General features: G+C 49.9%; 2 protein-coding genes across 2 annotated transcripts in view; one reads left to right on the forward strand and one right to left on the reverse strand.

Moving 5' to 3' along the window:
* KCNJ10 (potassium inwardly rectifying channel subfamily J member 10) overlaps positions 1–295 on the reverse strand; it is a 30,240-nt gene extending 29,945 nt beyond the window's left edge. Inside the window, exon 1 of the mRNA XM_023214217.3 lies at positions 75–295. The gene's annotated coding sequence lies outside the window, so the exon portion shown is untranslated. The remainder of the gene's footprint in view (positions 1–74) is intronic.
* An 11,827-nt stretch (positions 296–12,122) lies between these two features.
* Positions 12,123–21,193, forward strand: KCNJ9 (potassium inwardly rectifying channel subfamily J member 9). Its single transcript, XM_023214218.3, has 3 exons — positions 12,123–12,282; positions 14,521–15,502; positions 18,110–21,193. The coding sequence occupies exons 2-3, from the start codon at positions 14,653–14,655 to the stop codon at positions 18,439–18,441; spliced, it is 1,182 nt and encodes a 393-aa protein (XP_023069986.1). The 5' UTR covers positions 12,123–12,282; positions 14,521–14,652; the 3' UTR covers positions 18,442–21,193.
* Positions 21,194–21,405: the final 212 nt, after the last annotated feature.

Here is a 21,405-nt window from a genome sequence, read left to right on the forward strand (position 1 = left end):
ATGTCTCTGGAGAGTTAGGGGGGACAGGACCCGGCCGGGGCGGCAGAACTCCTTCATCAGGGCCAGGGTCTTACCTTGGGTCCGAGGTGGAGTGGCCCCTTGGATGGGCCGCGGGGCAGCGGGACAGATGGACTGACGGGGCGGACAGGAGTAAGGAGCAGAGCTGTGCGACGGGCCGGGCCAGGACTCTTAAACCCGGAGCTGGGATCAGATAAGCGCTTGTCCGGGGGCCGGGGCCGGGGTCGGGCCGGCCGGGGGCAGAGCTGGGCCGGGCCGGGCCGCCCCCTCCCTCCGCAGCGCCGGAGCCAAACTTTGTGTGAATGGAGGGGCCGGGAGGGGGGCCGGGCAGGCGGGGGCGGGGGGCTCCGGACGGACCAATGGGAGAGTGGAGCGCCAGGCTCGAGCCGCCGGGATTGGAGGGGCTTGGGCAGAGGGCGGGGCGTGCGGGGCAAGGAAGCGGAGACCCAGACAGCTGCAGGCGCAGAGAGAAATACCCAAAGACAGAGACCCAGACAGACCCGGGGAGAAAGAGAGATGAAGAGACGATACGCGAAGCGATAGGAGCTGAGCTGGCAGGGTGACAGGGGAAGGGAGAAGGAAGAAAAGGGAGGCGGTCGTGTCAGAGATGGGTTACGAGAGCTGGAGCCGGGGGGCGGGACTGGGGCCGAGTTAATGAAGTGGAAATGAATTCAGTACCGGCCCAGTGGCCCTGCAGGCAGCGCCGAAGGCGGCGCCTGGAAGTGAGATTGGGGCGGAGTAGGCCTGGGCTCCCTGGGCCACAGGACTGTATCTTTGGGCACAATTCCCGTGTTGTTCACCGTTTCCTAAGTCCCAGGTGCGGTGCTGGGTGCGAGATGCACAGCACACCGTGCCCACCTGCAGCGGCTTTCTCTGCAAGGAAAGATAAGGCCGGAACCCGCAGCGAAGTGCGGGAGGTACTGAAGACTGCGAAAGGGAGAGGTCATTCTGCTGAGAGGGCTCCTAGCAGATGTGGGAGGAAAGAGGTAACATCTGATTAAGGTCCCAAAGGAAGCAGAAGATTCAGGTGCTGAGAGATGGTCCCCAGGACTCTGTTCCATTTAAGGCAGAGGGAACGTCCTGGAGAGACGTGAAAATACAAGTTCACTTGGGAAACAGCATCAAACTGTCCCATTTACTAGATTAGAGTGCAGAGTGATGGTTCTCAACCCTTTCATCACCAAAGATTTCTTTAATTTCCTGAATCTATGTTTTGAGAGGTTTTAATTCACCCCCACCCCCAGCATTTATTAAAGAAGAATATAATTATTTCCTCATTCCTGATCATCATAAACATTTAACTGCTAATCAATAACCAGTGTTACCATACTGAGTTGCTATAAATTCAGGTAAAAAAGGAAAGAAACTAGGAATGTAGCTTAGTTTAACCGCTAAAAGCCATAAGATAAGTAAAAATCCATTCAAGTGGCCTCATTGGAGAAGCTGGAAGGACTGGACTAAAGGTAAGGCACCACAGGCAGTGTTTGTGTTAGGGGAGCACCCGGAAAAAACACAGTTATGCTGATTTGTGGTCAGGCCAGAGTTTCTGTAGGCAATGGAGAGCCATTGAAGGTTCTTGGGAAGGACGGGGTAGGAGAAAGCTATGGAATTTTAGGAAAATTAATCTGGAGGTGACAAAATAGTTTGAACCAAGGGGTTATAGTAGGCAAGTAGACTAGATAGAAAACAATTGCAATAATACAAGCATGAAGAGATGAGAGCCCAAGTTGGCGTGGCAGTGGTGAAAAGTGGAACACAGAAAATGAATTGGAGTACAGAAAAACCAAAAGAAAATGAAAAAACTTTGAAGCCAACTTGACATGATGAGCAAAAGAGGGAAGCTGCGAGGTCATTCACGGGCATAGGGGAACCTGCGGGGTGGATCACACCTGGTGAGGAGACTGAGGTGGGGAAAGAGGAAGTGATGAGTTCAGAGCTGGAAGCTGTGGAGAGGGGTCAGAACCAGAGAGAGAAAGGAGGTCACTGCTGCCAGGGCAGGGTGAGTTGAAGCCATGAGAACAGGGTAGCTCCCAACAAATACTACACAGAGAAATGAGAGCCTGGCACAGAGAGTGAGGAATACCTATGTTTAGGGGATGGGAAGACGAAGGACCCCCAAAGAGTGAAAGAGAATCCACCAGACAGGCAGGAAGGAGACAAAGAAAGTGAGATGTCATGGATCCAAGGAAGGAGAAACTGTTAAGGAGGAGGTTCTAACAGTGCCAACAGGTACAGAGAGGAGAGGCATTGGGCTTGGCAGTGACAAAGTCTCTAGTGACATTTGAGAGCAATTTCAGAAGAGTGAGCAAGGTGGGAACCAGATTACAAGTTACCACTAGAAAGTGAGAAACTGTCAGCAAGTATAGGTTACACTTTTGAGAACTCTACTCACAGAGAGGAGAGAAATAGAAACCAGACAATGTACTAGAAACAGGTCAGGCACAGTGGCTCATGCCTGTAATCCCAGCACTTTGGGAGGCCGAGACGGGTGGATCACCTGAGGTCAGGAGTTTGAGACCCGCCTGGCCAACATGGCAAAACCCCATCTCTAGTAAAAATACAAAAATTAGCCAGGCATGGTGGTGCGCGCCTATAATCCCAGCTACTTGGGAGACTGAGGCATGTGAATCGCTTGAACCTGGGAGGCAGAGGTTGCAGCGAGCCGAGAACATACCACTGCACTCCAGCCTGGGGGACAGAGCAAGACTCTATCTCCAAAAACAAAACAAAACAAAACAAAAAAAGAAAAAAGAAACAGTCTTCCAGTTTTTCTTTTTCACACTCCCAATGCCCTCTCTTCCTAAGTCAATATGGATGAGGGGCTGTGGTGAGATGGTCTGAGGGCCAGCTTGCAAGGCTGATATAAGAACTTTAAGTTACCAAAAACAGGACATCCAAAAGATCCTTAAGGGGGCCACAGTCTTGACTTTCACAGACAGAGAGGACTTAGGCAGGGGTGTCCAATCTTTTGGCTTCCCTGGGCCACACTGGAAGAAGAATTGTCTTGGGCCACACATAAAATACACTAACACTAACAGTAGCTGATGAGCTTTAAAAAAAATCACCAAAAAAACCCTCATAATGTTTTAAGAAAGTTTACAAATTTGTGTTGGGCCTCATTCAAAGCCATCCTGGGCTGCATGCAGCCCACAGGCTGAAGGTTGGACAAGCTTGGCTTGGAGGCTCTGGTGGAACTCCAAAATAAACATGGAGAACACCAGAGAAGAGAAAGCAAAGGGACCGTAATGATTTATGGAATCATTAACAGAAATTTATTGTGCACTTATTATTTTTCCAAAAATGCTATCCATGCATTTAGCTTCAGCTACCACCCACGTGTCAATATGTCCAGCCCACCCGGATATCCATTTCAAACTCCACATATTTAAAGTAGAACATGTCACCTTGCTCACAAGAGTGATCCTCTTCATTTATTCTCTACTGTGGTAGATACACTATCACCACCCAACTAGAAACATGGCAGCCATCCTAGATTCTTCAGTCTTCCTCACCTCATCTCCCTTATTGAATCAATGCATCTGTGTTCTAAATAGCCTCAATATTGTCCCCTTCCTCTCTATTCCACTACCATTGCTGTAGTCTAAGACACCATTACCTCTCACCAGGTAATAAGTTTGCATCTTTGATCCTGCTCAAATTTCATGCTGGATTGTAATCCCCAATGCTGGACATGGGCCTGGTGGGAGCTGTTTTGATCTTGGGGGCAGGTCCCTCAACAGCTTGGTGCTATCTTTATGATAGTGAGTTCTCGTGAGATCTGGTCGTTTAAAAGTACGTGGCAGGCCGGGTGCGGTGGCTCAAGCCTGTAATGCCAGCACTTTGGGAGGCCGAGACGGGCGGATCACGAGGTCAGGAGATCGAGACCATCCTGGCTAACACGGTGAAACCCCGTCTCTACTAAAAAATACAAACAACTAGCCGGGCGAGGTGGCAGGCGCCTGTAGTCCCAGCTACTCGGGAGGCTGAGGCAGGAGAATGGCATAAACCCAGGAGGCGGAGCTTGCAGTGAGCTGAGATCCGGCCACTGCACTCCAGCCTGGGCGACAGAGCGAGACTCTGTCTCAAAAAAAAAAAATGTATGTGGCAACACCCCTTATCATCAACTCTCTCTTGCTCCTGCTCTTGCCATTGATGTGCCTGCTCCTGCTTTGCCTTCCACCATAAGTAAAAGCTTCCTGAGGTCTCCCGAGAAGCTGAGCAGATGTCAGCACCATGCTTCCCGTAAAGCCTGCAGAACTGTGAGCCAATTAAACCTCTTTTCTTTATAAATTACCCAGTGTCTGTTTTTGTTGTTGTTGTTGTTTTAATTTTTAATCTTTTTTTTTTTTTTTTTTTTGAGACAGGGTTTCACTCTGTCCCCCAGGCTGGAGTGCAGTGGTGTGATCACAGCTCACTGCAACCCTGAGCTCCTGTGGTCAAGCAGCCTTCCTGCCTCAACCTCAAACATAGCTGGAACTACAGGTGTTCACCATTACACACAGCTATTTTTTTTTTTTTTTAAATTTTTAGTAGAGACGAAAAATCGCTATGTTGACGAGGATGGTCTTGAACTTGTGAGCTCAAGCAATCCTCCCACCTCAGCCTCCCAAAATGCTGGGATTACAGGCTTGAGCCACCATGTGCTGTCTCGGGTATTTCTTTATAGCAACTCAAGAACGGCCTAATACACCAGGGCTACTGCAGCGGCCTTCTAACTAGTTTTCCTACCTCTAGTCTTCCTCCACCCTAATAATTCTTTGGATTATGAATTTCTTTATTTAAAAGTAATTAAGCACCAGTAAAGTACATCTCTCTGAAACACACATCTGACCATATCACTTCCAAGTTTTAAAACCTTCAGCAACTGCCAACTATCTATAAGTAAAGTCCAAGTTCCTTACCCTGGAAGAGAAGGCCTATTATAACCGGGACCTGGTGCCATTCCAGCCTCATCTTCTTCCACTGCCCCTACACACCCAAAGCTACAGCGACTTCTTTCAATACTCAAGGTTCAGCCTTATGTTCTCTTTCTGTGTCTTGCCCCTTGATCCTTTGTTATTTACATAGCTCCAACTATTGTCCCTGAGTGAAGCCCAAATCTCTATCTTCAATCCTACACTCTCTTTGGAGCTCCATATTTCTAGTTGCTTGCAGGGAATTTCCATCCTGACTTGACAGGCCCCAAACTGAACTCAGTGACTTCTTCCCCAAAGGTGGAAGTAAGTGCTCGGTGACTTCCTTAGTTCTGTGTTACTCCTGGTCGATTAGAATAAGTGACCTTTACTCTTCACCCTTGCCTTGGGCCCATTCCTGGACATGTCAATTAAGCCAGCAAATGCTGTCAAGTCTCCCTTTCTTTCATCTGTTTGCAATGTCCTTTTTCATTCATACGACCACTACCAGGATCAGAAAGATCAGTACAGCCCAAGACCTGACCCATCCTTCACCTTTCTCTCCAGTCTCAAAGGAAGAGGCAACATGTTTTCATCACGTCAGTCCCTGTGCCCTTGTTTTAAGCAAACAAGTGCCTCTTGCTTACAGGTCACAGTGAAGGAGGTCTTCACCACAGAAGACCTAGAAAAAAAAAAACAAGATAAAAAACATGGCAGGTCCCCAAACTGAACTCGGCATCTTCCTCTCCAAGGCTGGAAGTGCTCATGACTTCCTTAATTCTGTGTTACTTCTGGTCAATCAGACTAAAACCTGCAAGTGATCTGCAGAAGTGTCATCTGCTAACAATCACAGTGAGGATAGAGCGGGGTGGGACTGGGCAGTTAGAAAGACTTTATAAGTCCTTGAACAGCAGGGGTGGGAGCTTGTGGCAAAGTACACAACAGCACTGTAATGTTCTGACTTTAATAGAGTGATTTAAATTGAGTTTTTGTTCTTAAATTATGCTTTATAACATATAGACATATATCCACTATCTATATTCTTTTGTACATATCAAATGTCAGGTTTTCATTTTTAAATTTGTTTGCAAAAGAGAAGTCCTAGAACAGTCTCTAGGAGCCCAGTAGGGAATCGGTAATAAGGGGCATAGGACATTAATATTTGTGAGTGTTCACTATGTCAGATAGATCAGGAGATGAGGAAACAAATTCTGAGGAATTAAGTGGTTTGCCTCTGGTAACATAGCTGGAAAGTGTTCGTTTTGGCATTTGAATCCACATATATTTGATCCCAAAGCTTGTCTCAGAATAATGCCAGAGGGAATTTGCATGGTTTTAACACAATCTTGCCAACCAGAGGCTATGACCCCTGAGTACATGTTGGTATGAAAAATTCCCCAGTTACAATGTTCAGTGTCCACTGTGAAACATGACAGAGGAACCTTCTCTCTGTGAGGAACCCTCTCTCTTCTTTCCGTTTCCCAGCTTGCATCTTCCTTATTCTCCTCCACTTCTCCTTTCAGACTCACTGCTTCCAGCTTTGGCCTCATCTCTACTTTTACTTCATTTACAACGGGGCAGAGGCTACCTCAGAGCAGAGGAGGAGGAGAGTTGGGGTGTGTCACCTGTTTTGGAAAGAGAATCCACAAGTGGGCAGCAGTCTAAGGGGCTTGTGCTTGGCCAAGCAGATGTGGACAGAGGGAATCAGGAAAGCTTTGGGTTGGGAGGCATGATAAAGACTCAGAATAGTCAGTATTTAACAAGTCTGGAAAGAACAGAGACTGACATGGCTCACCACAGGATTCAGGATTCCAAGTGGCATTTTGGTGCTCACATCCCACAGTGCTGAACAAATTCCATTAGTAGTGGAGCAACTCGTAGCTGAATGACTCAGGCTGCAGAGGAGAAATCCAAGAGAAGGACTGAGCTATATTCCCCTAGTCACTAATGAATCATTACGTCAGTAGATCACCCCCTTTAAATAAATGCAATATATACAAACCCACATTTATAAGACATAAGTTGGGGAATACTTAGTTACCCACTAAAGAATTCTTTCTTTTAAAAAAGAAAAAAATGGCCAGGCACCGTGGCTCATACCTGTAATCCCAGCACTTTGGGAGGCCAAGGCGGGTGGATCACCTAAGGTCAGGAGTTCAAGATCAGCCTGGCTAACATGGTGAAACCCCATCTCTACTGAAAATACAAAAAAAAAAAAAAAAAAAAATTAGCCAGGCATGGGGGTGTGTGCCTATAATCTTAGCTACTCAGGAGGGTGAGGCAAGACAATCACTTGAATCCAGGCAGTGGAGGTTACAGTGAGCTGAGATTGCGCCACTGCACTCCAGCCTGGTGATAGAGTGGAACTCTGTCTCAAAAAGAAAAAAAAAAAAAGGAAAAAAGAAAAAAATGAATTTATTTAATAGGGACTTCTAGTACCTTTTCAGTTGGGTCCAATTGATAGAAATTCCATTAACATCCAATGTACTGTGATAGGAGGGAGGCAACTGGGAATAAAGAAATACGAGGAACCTCGAGTCGGGTGGCCTGAGTCTTAGTCCTGACTGTTTTCTTGGGACCTATTCCTACCTGTAAAGTAAGGGCTAATCCTGTACCACCTCTAACTGTCATGTAACTTTTAAATCTTAGCCTGTCTCTACCCAGTCCTATAAAGCAAGATAGAACTCTATGTGAGAAGGCTTCTGATCCTCCTGCTCTGCTGAAAGTAGCCAGAAAGGCAGCAGGCTCCTCAGCCTCAAGAACCCAGCCGGGGCTCCGTCTGACCTGGAGCTGTGCTCTGCTTCTCCCCATTTCACTCTAATCTTCAGCTTCAGTCATTTGCCACATCTACTCCTTCAACCATATCTTTGCTCTGAGTTTTCTAGAACCTCATTCCCCTTGAATTTATACAAATTTTTATAATCAACAAGATTGGCCTCCCTGATCCACTATACTCATATCCTCAACTGTCTCCTGTCTTCCCCATCGTGCTTCCTCTTCCACTTGCCTCATTTTGCACAAGATGTCTCATGATCTTGCCCAGGGAAGCCTCCCCAGATTGGCTGATCTCAGGGCTGCCATAAAGGCACCTGTTGATGGGGCAAGTTGAGGACTGAACTGCATTCAGCTTGCCAATTCCTGCACCCGGCTCAGAGCTGTGTCTGCTGGAGGAAGTGAACCTTTTATTTTCTCCCAAAAGTATCACCTGTTCCCTACTCTCCAAGCAACATGCCACAGTAGGCTCTTTCTAAGCTCTTTTTCTATTTTGCACCACAGTTCCTTTTTGTTTTTTTTTTTGTTTTTTTTTTTTGAGAAACGGTCTCACTCTGTTGTCCAGGCTGGAGTGCAGTGGCACAATCATGGCTCACTGCAGCCTTGAGCTCCCAGGCTCAGGCGATCCTCCTGCCTTAACCTCCAGGGTGGCTAGGACCACATGCACATACCACTACACCCATCTAATTTTGTATTTTTTGTAGAGACAGGGTTTCGTCATGTTGCCCAGACTGATCTCCATCTCCTGGGTTCAAGCGATCTGCATGCTTCAGCCTCCCAGAATGCTGGGATTACAGGTGTGAGCCACCGTGCCAGGCCAAAAGCTAGAATCTTGTCTATGGTTTTGTGTTCTGGTGCCTAGGAAAACTTTTTTTCTCCTGCCTCAGTTCGAGCTCAGTGATAAATAAGGAACTGAGGTTAGATAACAGGCAAAGTCTAGGACATGCAGGATGAGTGAATCAGGTGAGGGAGTGGTGGTCTTCTTCCTTGTCAGCAAGGCTAGGTTCGGGGGCACCTGGACTGACGCGAGAGGCTGGCTGAAATTGCCTCGTGGAGGGCCCTGCCAGTGATGCCCCCTCCAGCAAATGGGGCCAGCTCTATGCAAATGTGTTCTTGCCCAGGAGTTTGGTTTCTTCTTTCTGAGCTCCTGGCACAGTGGAACCAACGTGAGCAGCTGCTTGGCAGGACAGAGAAGGGCAGGCTAGCAGTCCCAAAGCTCAGGTGACAGGACCAGGCCCAGGAGACGGGGATGTTGACTGGGGCTTTAACAGCACTCTTGATGCCAATCGCGGGCTGAAAACTCGATATTTCCACTTGGAACAAGAATCACCAGCAAGAGAGCTGAGGAGAGGGCAGTATACCGGGGGTGCCCCCTGCAGGCCTCACAGGGTGGTGCCAGAACAGAGGAAGGTGGCACAGGCAGGGTGAGGCTTTCAGGACATCCCTGAGATGATGGTGATGATGGTGACCATGATGATGACCATGAAGAAGACAATGAGGAGGAGGAGGAAGAGGCAGATAGTAGCTAGCATTTACTGGGTACTAACAATGTGTCAGGCATTGCACTACATAAAGTCTTCATGACAACCCCCTAAGAGATGAATAATATGGTTGTTCTTTTTCTAGATGAAAAATCTGAGGTTTAATGAGGTTAAGTAATTGGTTCACCCAGCTAGTAGTGGACAGAGGTGGGATTTGAACCCAAGTCATTGCCTCTCGAGCTTATATTATCTAGTACAGAATTTCCCACCCTACCAGGTCATACCAGGAGCTTCTAGCCCTCCGTGTCCATCTCTATGTCTTCCTGCTCCTCTAGCTCATATTTTCTTGATCCAAATTTATAGGATCTGGATAAGAATAGATCCATATCTGGGATATAATAACACTGATAACAATAAGAACAACAATTTGCATTTGTAAACCACTTTCTTCTCTTCATTATTTCCCTGGGGAAAAACAAACAATAAGATATTTCTATTTCTCCAAATTTTGTTCTGATTTTTATCAGTGTTCCTGAAGCTATTTCAATATAGTTGTGATCAATTTATAAGAATAATTTTAGGTTCTGCTTTTTTATGTAACTGTGTTATATACACATTCACATATTTAAACACAGCAATTATTATGGCTTTACAGTAACCCATGATGTTAATATGCCACAGATATTACATTACTGAGGCAGTGTAACTTTGTGAAGAGAACAGTAGGCTGAGGCTGACAACACCAAATGCCGGCAGGAATGTGGAGCATCAGGAACAGGAATTTGTAGCTGATGGGAATGCAAAATGGTACGGCCACTTTGGAAGGAAGTGTGGCAGTTTCTTAAAAACCTAACATACTCTTACCATATGATCCAGGAATCATGCTTCTTGGTATCTACCCGAAGGAGATGAACTTACCTCCACATGAAAATCCGCTGATGGATGTTTATAGCAGCTTTATTCATCATGGCCAAATCTTGAAAGCAACCAATTTGTCCTTCAGTAGGTAAATGGAAAAATAAACCATGGCCATCTGAAATGAAATATTATTCAGTGCCAAAAAGAACTACAAAGCCCTGAAAAGACATGGAGGAACCTTAAATTTACATTACTAAGTGAAAGAAGCCAATTTGAAATGGCTACGTATTGTACAATTCCAACTATATGGCATTCCAGAGAAGGAAAATTGTGGAAACAGGAAAAAGAGCAGTGGTTGCCAGGGGTTAGGGAAGGGGGATTGACTAGGCAGAGCGTAGAGAACTTTTACAGCAATGAGACTATAATGGTGGATACACATCATTGTACATTTGTTCAAACCCACAGAATGTACAACACCAAGAGTGAACCCTAATGCTGACTATGGACTTTGGGTGATTATGATGTCAATGTAGTTTCATCACATGTAAGCAATATGCCACTGTGGTGAAGGATGTTGATGGTGGGAGAGGCTGTGCATGTGTGGCGACGGGGGCATACGGAGAATCTCTATAACTTTCCTGTCAGTTTTGCTCTGAATCTTGCCTTGTCGCCCAGGCTGGAGTGCAGTGGCGCGGTCTCGGCTCACTGCAAGCTCCACCTCCCAGGTTCCTGCCATTCTCCTGCCTCAGCCTCCCGAGTAGCTGGGACTACAGGCACACGCCACCACACCCAGCTAATTTTTGTATTTTTAGTAGAGACGGGTTTCACCATGTTAGCCAGGATGGTCTTGATCTCCTGACCTCATGATCCGCCCGCCTCGGCCTCCCAAAGTGCTGGGATTACAGGCGTGAGCCACAGTGCCCAGCCTAAGAAGTCTTCTAAAAAAAAAAAAAAAAAAAATTTAAAAAGCATGAGGTGATACAGATGTGGGAGTTTGACTCCTATCTCTGTCCAACTCTGTGACATTTGATAAATCACTTAACATGTCTCAGTTTTAGTTTCCTCATCTATAACTGGGAACAATAATACCTATCTGATAGAGTTGCCATGGGTATGAAATGAGGCATGTGTCTCGTTCATATCCGATGCTCAATGATTTAGTGGCATTGTGTGTCTTTCTCCCTCACGGGTTAATGAGCTCCTTGTGGGCAGGGACTTAGTCATTCTGTAACCACCCATCTAATACACTGCCTGGCACTTGGGCTCCATAGGAGTTTGCTGAGTGAATACTTAGTAAGCTCTAACCTAGGCTTTTCTCTCTGGTGGACATTTGGGTTGTTTCCAGGGTTTTTGCTATGAACAAAATACATTTCAAAGCCTTCGTGTTTTTTTTTGTTGTTGTTGTTGTTGTTGTTTTGGGTGTTTTTTGTGTGTTTGTTTGTTTTTCATTTGATCTGCACACCCTGTGAAGCAGGCAGAAAGGGGATATTTGCACTTGTCCACACCCTGGTATAGATGGAATAACTGCGGCTCAGGGAAGTGAAGTGACTCCTATGGTCACAGTGCAAATCAGTGATAATAATTAGAACCCCTGACCCTGCATTCCTTCCTTTAGTAGATCTATTTTCCTTCTAGCTACCGCCTTCTGGATCCATGGCCTCTCCAGAACTAGAGACTGTGATGGTCAGCCTGAGCTGAGAGCGGCACCTGCACACAGAGACCCATGTTGAAGGTGGTGAGCTGCCAGTTCCCAGATAGCCCTCTGAAACCCCAGGGAACCTAACACCTTATTCTCAAGTACATGAAGGCTTGTATTTTCCCCGAGCAAGGAGCTTCTTAGGAAAGAGCCAGTGTGCCAGCTTTGTTTTTCTTTCTTCTTCTTCTTCTTCTTTTTTTTTTTTTTCTATGAGGGGGTGAGGAGCCAAGCTCTGAGTTGTCCAGAAGGAGGGACTTAGGCTAAAAATAGCTATGGCGTGTGGTTTGGATCAACCCCTAGTGGTACCCAGGACTGGGGAGGGGAGGGGGATGCTCTGGAGCTGTCGCCAGACTGGTTGCCGTGGAAACGAGAGAGGAGCAGGGGAGCCTGGGAAGTAGGGATGACACAGATAGCAAGTCCTAGTCAGAGCCGCCGCTACATTTAGGAGAAACAGCGGTGTCTGCGGCTCCCACCCTTCAGGGGGCCCGTGGGGGGGGCGGTGTCAGGGGCATGGACGCCACCCCCCAGGGGTCTCTGCTGCCGGCTACTCTCCTCTCCACGTGCTGTGAGTTGAGTTGCGGGGGACTTGGGGTTTGGGCCCCTATTTCCAAGGCAAGTGGGGGTTTGGGAGGAGCTGGTTCTTGGGGGAGTTTACACCAGGTCTCTCCTTCCAAAAAATGAGCCCCCTTACTCCCCAGATCTCTAGAGGGAGGAAGAGGGGCCCAGGAAAAGTGGTACTGCGATCGTCTGCAAAGGGGTCATAGCATGCACAAGAAATGAGGAGTAGGTTGGAGGAACTGAAATTCTTGGAGGGAAGATGGAGAAATCAAGTCCTTGATTTTGGGATAGAGGTAACAATTTCACACTTTCCCTTCCCCTGAGAAAAATGCAGTCCCCCACTCAGGAAGACAGGATTTGGGACACATTCAAAATAAGATTTGCCTAGATCCCTGGGGCAATGGAGAGTGAGAGAGTTCTGGGGGTGATCAGACATTGGGGTTCCTTCCCCATCCCTGGGCAAACAGATCTGTCTAAGCAGGCCGACTGGGGGTCAGATTACTTATGACCCTGAGAGAACATCTGGAAGCCTACCTGGAACTAAAGCTAGGATAATGAGAGCAGGGTTGTTTTCTGCATGACCTGGGGTCTCTGAGCCAGTCAATGCTTACTCTTCCTGAGGACATCTGAGCTTCAGGGAAAGAAAAGGAAGCTCATTGTCGGGGACAGGGGAGACCCTAATCTTCCATTGCCATGGGGCTCTTGGACCCTGTGTCCCCTGACTCCATGGACAATAAATGCAGGGGGTGCCCCTAAGCTCAAAGCCATTTCATTTTGATTTCTCTTCCTGCCCTCTCTACCCCAACACACACACACACACACACACACACACACACACACACACACACACCCTTTCCAGAGTGCTGACTGCACAGCACCTCACCCCAGAACATAAAATGCTGGAGTGCTAGGTTTAGAGTCACATACCCAGGCAGTTTCTCCCCAGGACCTGGTCAACCATCCAGGCCATCTGTGGTTCCCATGGCACACTCTTCCATCCCCCACCCACTAGCCAGCCCACATTTCCGTGGAGTGGGAGGAGAGGATCATTCCCAGGAAAGAGAAGGGAAGGTGGAAGAGTCCCAAATCCTTATTCTAAACCTTTTCCTGTATGTTCTATATCTCCCAGAGGACCCTGGGTGCTTTGGGGAAGGGCTTTGGACCTCTCTCAGAGCAGATTGCAGCTCAGAGAACTCCTCAGAGGGAAGCATGTGAAGCAAAAGCAAGTGGGCTTCACTTGGAATGTGGGCTTTGGGGCATATGGCAGGTGGGGGTGGGGCTGGTGTTAGGCTAGTCCATGGGAAGTAAGAGGCTGGGGGAAAATATAACTAGAGGGAGTGGGGAAATAAATGTGGGTGCTTGGTGCTTCACTTGATCTGATTCCATGTCTCTCATGAAGAATAGGATCCCAGAGGGATATGAGCCTAACTCTTGATAACTCTGGGTTTCCTTTCCCGGCCTCTGTGTTGGGATCTTCCAGTTCCCCTCCCCATTTGCAAGCTGTCTCCACTAGGAGAAAAAAACCCAAGGGAAATGGGGCTGGCCCAAGAGCAGCAGTGATGGGGGTAGGTCTCAGGGAGGATTGCTAGTGGGAATTTCCTAATGTTCCACCCTTGTGCACTGGAGGGTTTCCACTGACTTTCCACGGCTTTCATTTTTTTCTCCTTTGTAAGCGTGTTGAGGGGAGGGAGTGGAGTGGAGTGAGTGAGGTCCAAGGAGGGAAGAATGAGAAAGACTGTGTGTCAGTCTTGGGGTGAACTTCAAAACAGCCTGCGAGGGGAGCCATTGGTGGTTGCACTGGCTACAGCTGGGGAAGAGATGGTGGAAGTCCTTAGGGCAGGGAGGGCTCCATTACCCGTCTGCCCCCCTCCCCAAAAAGCCCCCACTCTAGTGATTTCAGGAAATCACTAGGGGGATCTGGGCCTGGGTCTTTGGCCCCGGGGCTGCCCCAGAGGTGCTGCACACCCCAGCTGGAGGTGATGGCACCAAGATCCCTGGTACCTCCTTCCCCTGAAAATCATCGTGGAACTTCTACAGTTCTATCCAGTTCAGGTACATTATTCCATTTGACCCTCACCACTTTCTGAGCCTGGGGGGCAGTTAGGGCTGAATGTGTTACTCCCAGAAACAGAGGCTGGGAAACACGAAGGGACTCGCCCAGGGCACTCAGGGCTTGGTGCTGGCCCTGATGTCCCGTGTCTCCCCATCTCCCGAGGGGCCACTCATTCGGCAAACCTTTATTAAGCCCCTCCAGGACCCCCGACGCCGCCGAGGCGCCCAGTGACGCGCGGCGGGTGGCGGCAGCTCGGGCTCCCGCCACACTCCGGGCCCCCGCCGCACTCCAGACGTCCGCAGCGCTCGCCCTGACGCGGCCGCCATGGCGCAGGAGAACGCTGCCTTCTCGCCCGGGCCGGAGGAGCCGCCGCGGCGCCGCGGCCGCCAGCGCTACGTGGAGAAGGATGGCAGGTGCAACGTGCAGCAGGGCAACGTGCGCGAGACATATCGCTACCTGACCGATCTGTTCACCACGCTGGTGGACCTGCAGTGGCGCCTCAGCCTGTTGTTCTTCGTGCTGGCCTACGCGCTCACCTGGCTCTTCTTCGGCGCCATCTGGTGGCTGATCGCCTACGGCCGCGGCGACCTGGAGCACCTGGAGGACACCGCGTGGACGCCGTGCGTCAACAACCTCAACGGCTTTGTGGCTGCCTTCCTCTTCTCCATCGAGACCGAGACCACCATCGGCTACGGGCACCGCGTCATCACCGACCAGTGCCCCGAGGGCATCGTGCTGCTGCTGCTGCAGGCCATCCTGGGCTCCATGGTGAACGCCTTCATGGTAGGCTGCATGTTCGTCAAGATCTCTCAGCCCAACAAGCGCGCCGCCACGCTCGTCTTCTCCTCGCACGCTGTGGTGTCGCTCCGCGACGGGCGCCTCTGCCTCATGTTCCGCGTGGGCGACTTGCGCTCCTCACACATAGTGGAGGCCTCCATCCGCGCCAAGCTCATCCGCTCGCGCCAGACGCTGGAGGGCGAGTTTATCCCGCTGCACCAGACCGACCTCAGCGTGGGCTTCGACACGGGAGACGACCGCCTCTTCCTCGTCTCGCCGCTGGTTATCAGCCACGAGATCGACGCTGCCAGCCCCTTCTGGGAGGCGTCGCGCCGTGCCCTCGAGAGGGACGACTTCGAGATCGTTGTCATCCTCGAGGGCATGGTGGAAGCCACGGGTGCGAGCGGGCCTGGGGAGGGGAGCGGGGCTGGCAGAGGGTGGGCAGGGCCGAGGAAGGCAGGGGCAAGACGAGGGGCCAGGGGAGGTGGGGAGGATGGGTGGGGGGGCTGGTGGAGGATGGCAGAGTGAGGTGAGACAGGGGTCAGGGGCGGAGGTGGAACCGAGTAACGCTGCAGAAGGCCAAGAGAAAGCTTGGAGGAATTCTTCGAAATGGCACTGGCGTGGGGCCCTGGGCCCAGAGGAATGTGTCACTTGGAATAGGGAGAGTAATAATAGCTAGTGCTCACCCAGTACTCACCCTGTGTCATGCACAGTTCCAAAGCACTTTCCACCTCTGAGTCGATTTAATCCTAACAAGATTAAAGGTAACTTCTTGTCGAAGTTACTTCTGAAGGTAACTTCTTGTTATTGTGCTCAATTTTCAGAGACGAGATTGCTCCGATGAGAAGTTAAGGAAATTGTCCACTTTCCTAAGCCAATAAGTAGCCATGCCTGGATTGGACACAGGCAATGTGGCTTCAATGTTTAGTGGTCCCGCGTTGGAAGGAGGGGTTAGGTTCAGGAGTTTTCTCACTGCAGCCAGGTTCAGGCCCCTGGAATTTGACGGTGAAGGTTTTCTATTGCCTGAGTTATTTCTAGGCTGGATCTTGAGGGGAGCTTAATACCTAGTCTCACTTCTGCCTCGGTTTCCCAATTCATCCATTTCCACTGACAAGGGATATAGATGATGTCACCATTTCTAGCCCTTTTCCAAAAGGAACTGGCAACTCATCTGTGATGTCAATAAGTCCAACCCAGACCTACACAGTGAAGGCTTTGGAAGCAGGTGGGAAAAGACCCAGTGTTACAGGAGTCGCAAAGGAGGTTACTTAGGACTTGAGATCTAGAGGATGGATGAGGATGAGGAAACTGCGGGTGGAGGACCAAAGGCCCACTAGGGGGCGCCGCAGTCCCTGCCTCTGACGCCAGAGTTGCTGATGCTCCCTGCCGGCTTCGCTGACAAGCTGGTGCCTTCAGATCCTTTCCCTGGCCCCCTTAGGCTGAGCCTCCGCTTCACACCCCAACCCCACCTCCCCATCACTGTTCCCATTCCTGCTTAACCCCGACTCTTTCCCCTTCCCCCACTCACCCCGTTCCCTTTCCTCTCTCTCTCTCTCCAGCTGTCACTCCTTTTTTGCCAGTATCTCGGGCAGGCCCCTCCCCTCCAGTGAAGTTCCAGCCCTGCCCTCTCCTCCTCGAAGCCCTTCTCTGCCCAGTGTCCCTTATGCCTCTTTCTTCTCTCTCCCACTGGATATTTTCTATCCCAGCTTCACTGAGAAATACCAATGTCTCAGGGCCAGGCTTTCCGAGTTGACAGCCACTCTCCGGTTAGCTAATATTCACTCTTTGTTTCCCCTTGTTCCGAGATGGATACGGGTTGGGGGCAAGACCCTGTGACAGAAAGGAGAATGACCTGCCCTGAGGGGTGCACCAGTCCAACAGGAAGATAAGACACAGGCTCCGGGCAGGGAGGACCAGGACAGAGGAGATAAGGATAGGAATCTGTCTGTTTTTCTAGAGAGATAAAGCTGGAAAGGATGGTAATATTTTGGGTGAGACAGTCAGGATTCAAAACGCTTTTGAAAAGCAAGAATAATGAGCCAAAACCCAGCAAGATGACATTTAAAAGGAATAAATATAAAATTCTACATTTAGGCTTTTAAAAAATCACTTATGTAAGCACAGCATGGAAGAGCACTGGTGAAAAAAGAACTGGGAGTTTTAGTTGGCTAAAGGCTTGATGTCGTAGCAATGTGATGCAGCCTCCAAAATGATTATGTAATGTTATCCTGGGCCCTATTAGTGAAAGCGTCATGGCCAGAAGAGAGAGATAGTGCACCTTCTCTTATGCGCGGAGCAGGCCACAGTTGGAAAATTTACTATACTCAAAATGCTTAAAGGGCCCTCCTTGGCCATTCTGGCTTGTAATCAAACAAGTAGAATTTTGGAAAACCAGGTCAAATGAGGAATCGTGGAGGAAGCCAGGGATGTTAAGTCAAGAAGAGAAAACATGAGGGAATCTGAGACTCCTGTTTTCAGATACTCAAAGAACTGTGAAGTGGGAGAGGAATGACGCCAAGGGTTGGAAATCCCAGGGGACAGGTTTTAGCTCTGTATAAAGAACAACCCACCTATTAGAGCTATCATACAAAGGAGTGGGTCCTTTATGAAGTGGTGAGCTATCAATCCTGGGAGGTAATCAAGCACAAGCCAGATGCCCATTGTTAGAGATGCTCCTTTGGGGAGCCCTATATGGAGTGAGAAGTTGGACTAGATGATCCCCAAGGTTAGTTTCAAGGTTAAGCTTTTTTTGGCTGGTATCACCAAATGACAGGAGGGGAAAAAAGAGCTGGAGATGAAGAGGAGTTGGGGCAAATGGAGAAGAGGCGAGGGAGCTGGGTAAGAACAGGAGCTAGGGCAGGGGAGGAAATGGACTGGACCAAAGGGAGGTGGGAGCCCTTAGGAAGGAATAGAAGGGAGGATGCTGGGAGTAGGGTTGTGGAATGAGAAGAGGAGGGGGAAGCCTGGAGCTGAGATACCCCCTGACCCATGCCCCTCCTCTCAGGAATGACATGCCAAGCTCGGAGCTCCTACCTGGTAGACGAGGTGCTGTGGGGCCACCGCTTCACGTCAGTGCTGACTCTGGAGGACGGCTTCTACGAGGTGGACTATGCCAGCTTTCACGAGACTTTTGAGGTGCCCACACCTTCGTGCAGTGCTCGAGAGCTGGCAGAGGCTGCGGCCCGCCTTGATGCCCATCTCTACTGGTCCATCCCCAGCCGGCTGGATGAGAAGGTGGAGGAGGAGGGGGCAGGGGAGGGGGCGGGTGGGGAAGCTGGGGCCGACAAGGAGCAGAATGGCTGCCTGCCACCCCCAGAGAGTGAGTCCAAGGTGTGACCAGCTTCCTCCAGACCCCTGTGGCAGACCGGGGGCCAGACACAGGTACATGGGGAACTGCATATCGGAGGTGGAGGAGGAGGAGGAGGAGGAGAAGGTAGGCAAAGCCCCTGGAAATGTGCTAACGTTGGAAAGTCCCCATCCCCCAGAATCTCAAGTCTAGAATGCAGTATGGAAGGGAGGGGTCCTGATTTCAGGGAAATGGAGGGTGGGGCCAGGTGAACATGCCAGTCTGTGTTTGACCTTCACATTTGTTCATGAGTGGATGCATGGACAAAAGGATGGACTTTTGGGGGTTGGATGGGAAGATGGTGGCAGATAAAGACAGCTGACAGATACATAAATGGACCAATAGACAATAGGTTTACTCAGGGCTGCCACTAACCTGTAGAATACCTCTGTGCAAATTCTAAAAAGGAACCCTTTTCCTCCAGACAGATACAGCCCCAAACCAGGGTGCATGGCTTGGGGAGCAGAGTGTAGGATGGATTGCAGTCCCCACTGACCTCTTCTGCCAGCCTCCCCACATATGGCACAACTGTCTAATGACACAGTAGGCCAAGCTGAAGCAAAGGAGAAAGGAGCCACACCAAGATGGACATATGAGGAGGGTGCCCTCCTAGCTCCACCCTCACCAGGATGAAGGGGTGCAAGGGGGCTCAGCAAGGTGTAAATGACCTTAGTCTGCAAGTTCAGGGAAGCAGGCAGAGCAGGGAGGTGCCTGAGCTGGGGCCTGGAGAAGGGCCTGGGAAAGGAAAACCAGCAATGGCTATTTTCTTACAGTGCAGTGAAATCTTACAGGTATCAGGCACAGGCAGGAAGAGGGAGAGAGCTTCTGAGGAGGAAGGGACAGAGAGAGATCTAGAAAGTGGGTTCACTAGAGCTGGGACACAGGGAGCCCCTAGGAAAGCAGTGTGTCCTTGGGGCACAGTCATTCACATCACTGATTGGGTGCCATGTGGAGTGGACATTCAAAAACCTGGTTCCTGTCCTCAAAATAAGGGGCACCTGGGAAAACAGAGGAATCTACCTGTGGCGACCGAACAAGGGATGATTCACACTGACAACCTGTGCAGTCCCGCGGAGGGTGGGGGAGTGAGGGTGATCAGAAGGCTGGGGCCGGTGTAAGCCATAGGAATATGTAAGTCGGGAGTTAGAAATCTTCAGTGTGCATTGGAATCACGTGGAGGGCTTGTTAAAACACAGATTTTTGGGCTCCACTCCAAGGGTCTCGGACCCAAGAGGTGGGTCAGAAAAAAATGTGCATTCCTAAGAAGTCCCCAGGTCATGCTGTTGCTGCTGGACTGGGTACCACACTTTGAGAACCTGTGCTCTAAGCAAAGACTTGGAAGTCATATCAGGACACGGGGTATAGAAACTGAGGAGTAGCTGAGAGGAAGATGAGAGAAGCTAAGAAGAAGCTGAGGATCCTCACAGGAGCAGACAGAGAAATGTGAAGGGTGGGGTTTTGTGTGTGGGAAAGTGACCCAGAGCCCAGGCTGAAGAGTTTAACTTAGGGCCCAGGAACTCAACCATCAGTGGAAACAGGGCACTGACAAGTGGAGGGGGTGTCTGGAAGCTGAGCAGGCCCGACAGAGAGATGAAGCCATCAGAAGGACTTGAGGGGGTTCCTGGGGAGGCCAGGGGGAGGTGGAACAGGAAGGGTTTTAGGCGCAAAGGACAGAACCCCTTGTAGGACTGGAGGCAGGATTGAATGTAGGAGAAAATCTGAGAGAAGTGATAGGAGTCAGAACATCTGGGTGTGTCTGCAGCCTGCTGTCAGCCCAACTAGGCCAGGGGGTCCCAAAGACACATATTCTCACCCCACCTCCACCTGCTTCCTGATCACATCCCAGTCACCAGCAGCAGCTTCCTGGATGGTGGGGTAGAACAATGGCAAGTTGAGAGGGGCAGAGGGGTGCAAGGGACCTGAAGCTGGCCTGGAGAAAAGCGTAGGCCCAGGAGAGCCTGCCTTGGGACAATGCCTGTCTCCCACACAGCAGCACTGGCCCAGCAAGGACCTTCTCCCTTGGCCCTGGCCACATCCCACTCCTGCCCTTCCATAAGCCCCCTGGGGAAAGCACTCCAGTCTTCTCTGTTCCAGGCTGGACAGCTAGGGTCCTATGGGCACAGCCAGGGTCCTATGGGCACAGTCAGGGTCCTATGGGTCCTCTGGAAGCAAGAAAGGGGGCCATGGAAGGAGCCCAGACAGTTTGGGTTCAGTCAGAGAGGACCCAAGTCCCAGTCCCTTCCTTTCAGTCAAAGCACTGATATCTTTGCCTCAAGTCACAGGGCCACCAGGGGGTCCTGTCATCAAAGATGAGATTCCTGAATGCTGGTATTGGCTGGTCCCCTAAGAATAGATGTTGGGGTGGGGAATGGGGATTCATTTGGGTTTCAGTAAAACAGGGGAGTCTGGACAAGAGGGGATGGGCTACTTGGTATCCACACACACGCACTCACACAGGAGCCAACCCTTTGCAACTGAACAAGCAGAGAAACTGAGGCTGGAAAGGCCCCTCCTGCCTGCTGAAGTCACTGGGACCCTGCCACACCTCTCCTCGCCACTGTCACCACTCAGGGCACCACTGTACAGTGCAACAAGTCAGGAGACCTAGGTCCTACTCCTGACACTTGCTAATTAGCTCTATGACTCTGGGCAAATCGCATATCTGGGCCTCAGTTTCCTCATCTGTAAAAATGACACTTAGCAAACTCGTAATGCTCAATAAATGTTTAAATAACAACTGAAGGAGGCCTACTGGATGCCACTTAAGGTGCCGTGCAGGTAAGAATTTTGTGTCATGCAGGTAAGAATTTTAGGATCAGAGAATCCTTAGGCAAGAAAATTCATGAAACTCCTGGGGCACTGGAGGAGGGGTGAAGCTGAAGGATGGGAGGGAGGAGATCCCAGGGTGGGTATAGGCAGGTGAAGCAGGTATATGCAGGTGTAGTGGGTATATG

This window comes from Piliocolobus tephrosceles, chromosome 1 (assembly GCF_002776525.5).
Source record: "Piliocolobus tephrosceles isolate RC106 chromosome 1, ASM277652v3, whole genome shotgun sequence".
NCBI classification, from domain to species: domain Eukaryota; kingdom Metazoa; phylum Chordata; class Mammalia; order Primates; family Cercopithecidae; genus Piliocolobus; species Piliocolobus tephrosceles.

Excerpts from the sequence above, each read along its gene's own strand:
- KCNJ9 (XM_023214218.3), top strand. The coding sequence starts at position 14,653 with ATGGCGCAGGAGAACGCTGCCTTCTCGCCCGGGCCGGAGGAGCCGCCG. Across the intron at positions 15,503-18,109 it reads GGGCATGGTGGAAGCCACGG|GAATGACATGCCAAGCTCGG; the intron begins GTGCGAGCGGGC and ends CCCTCCTCTCAG.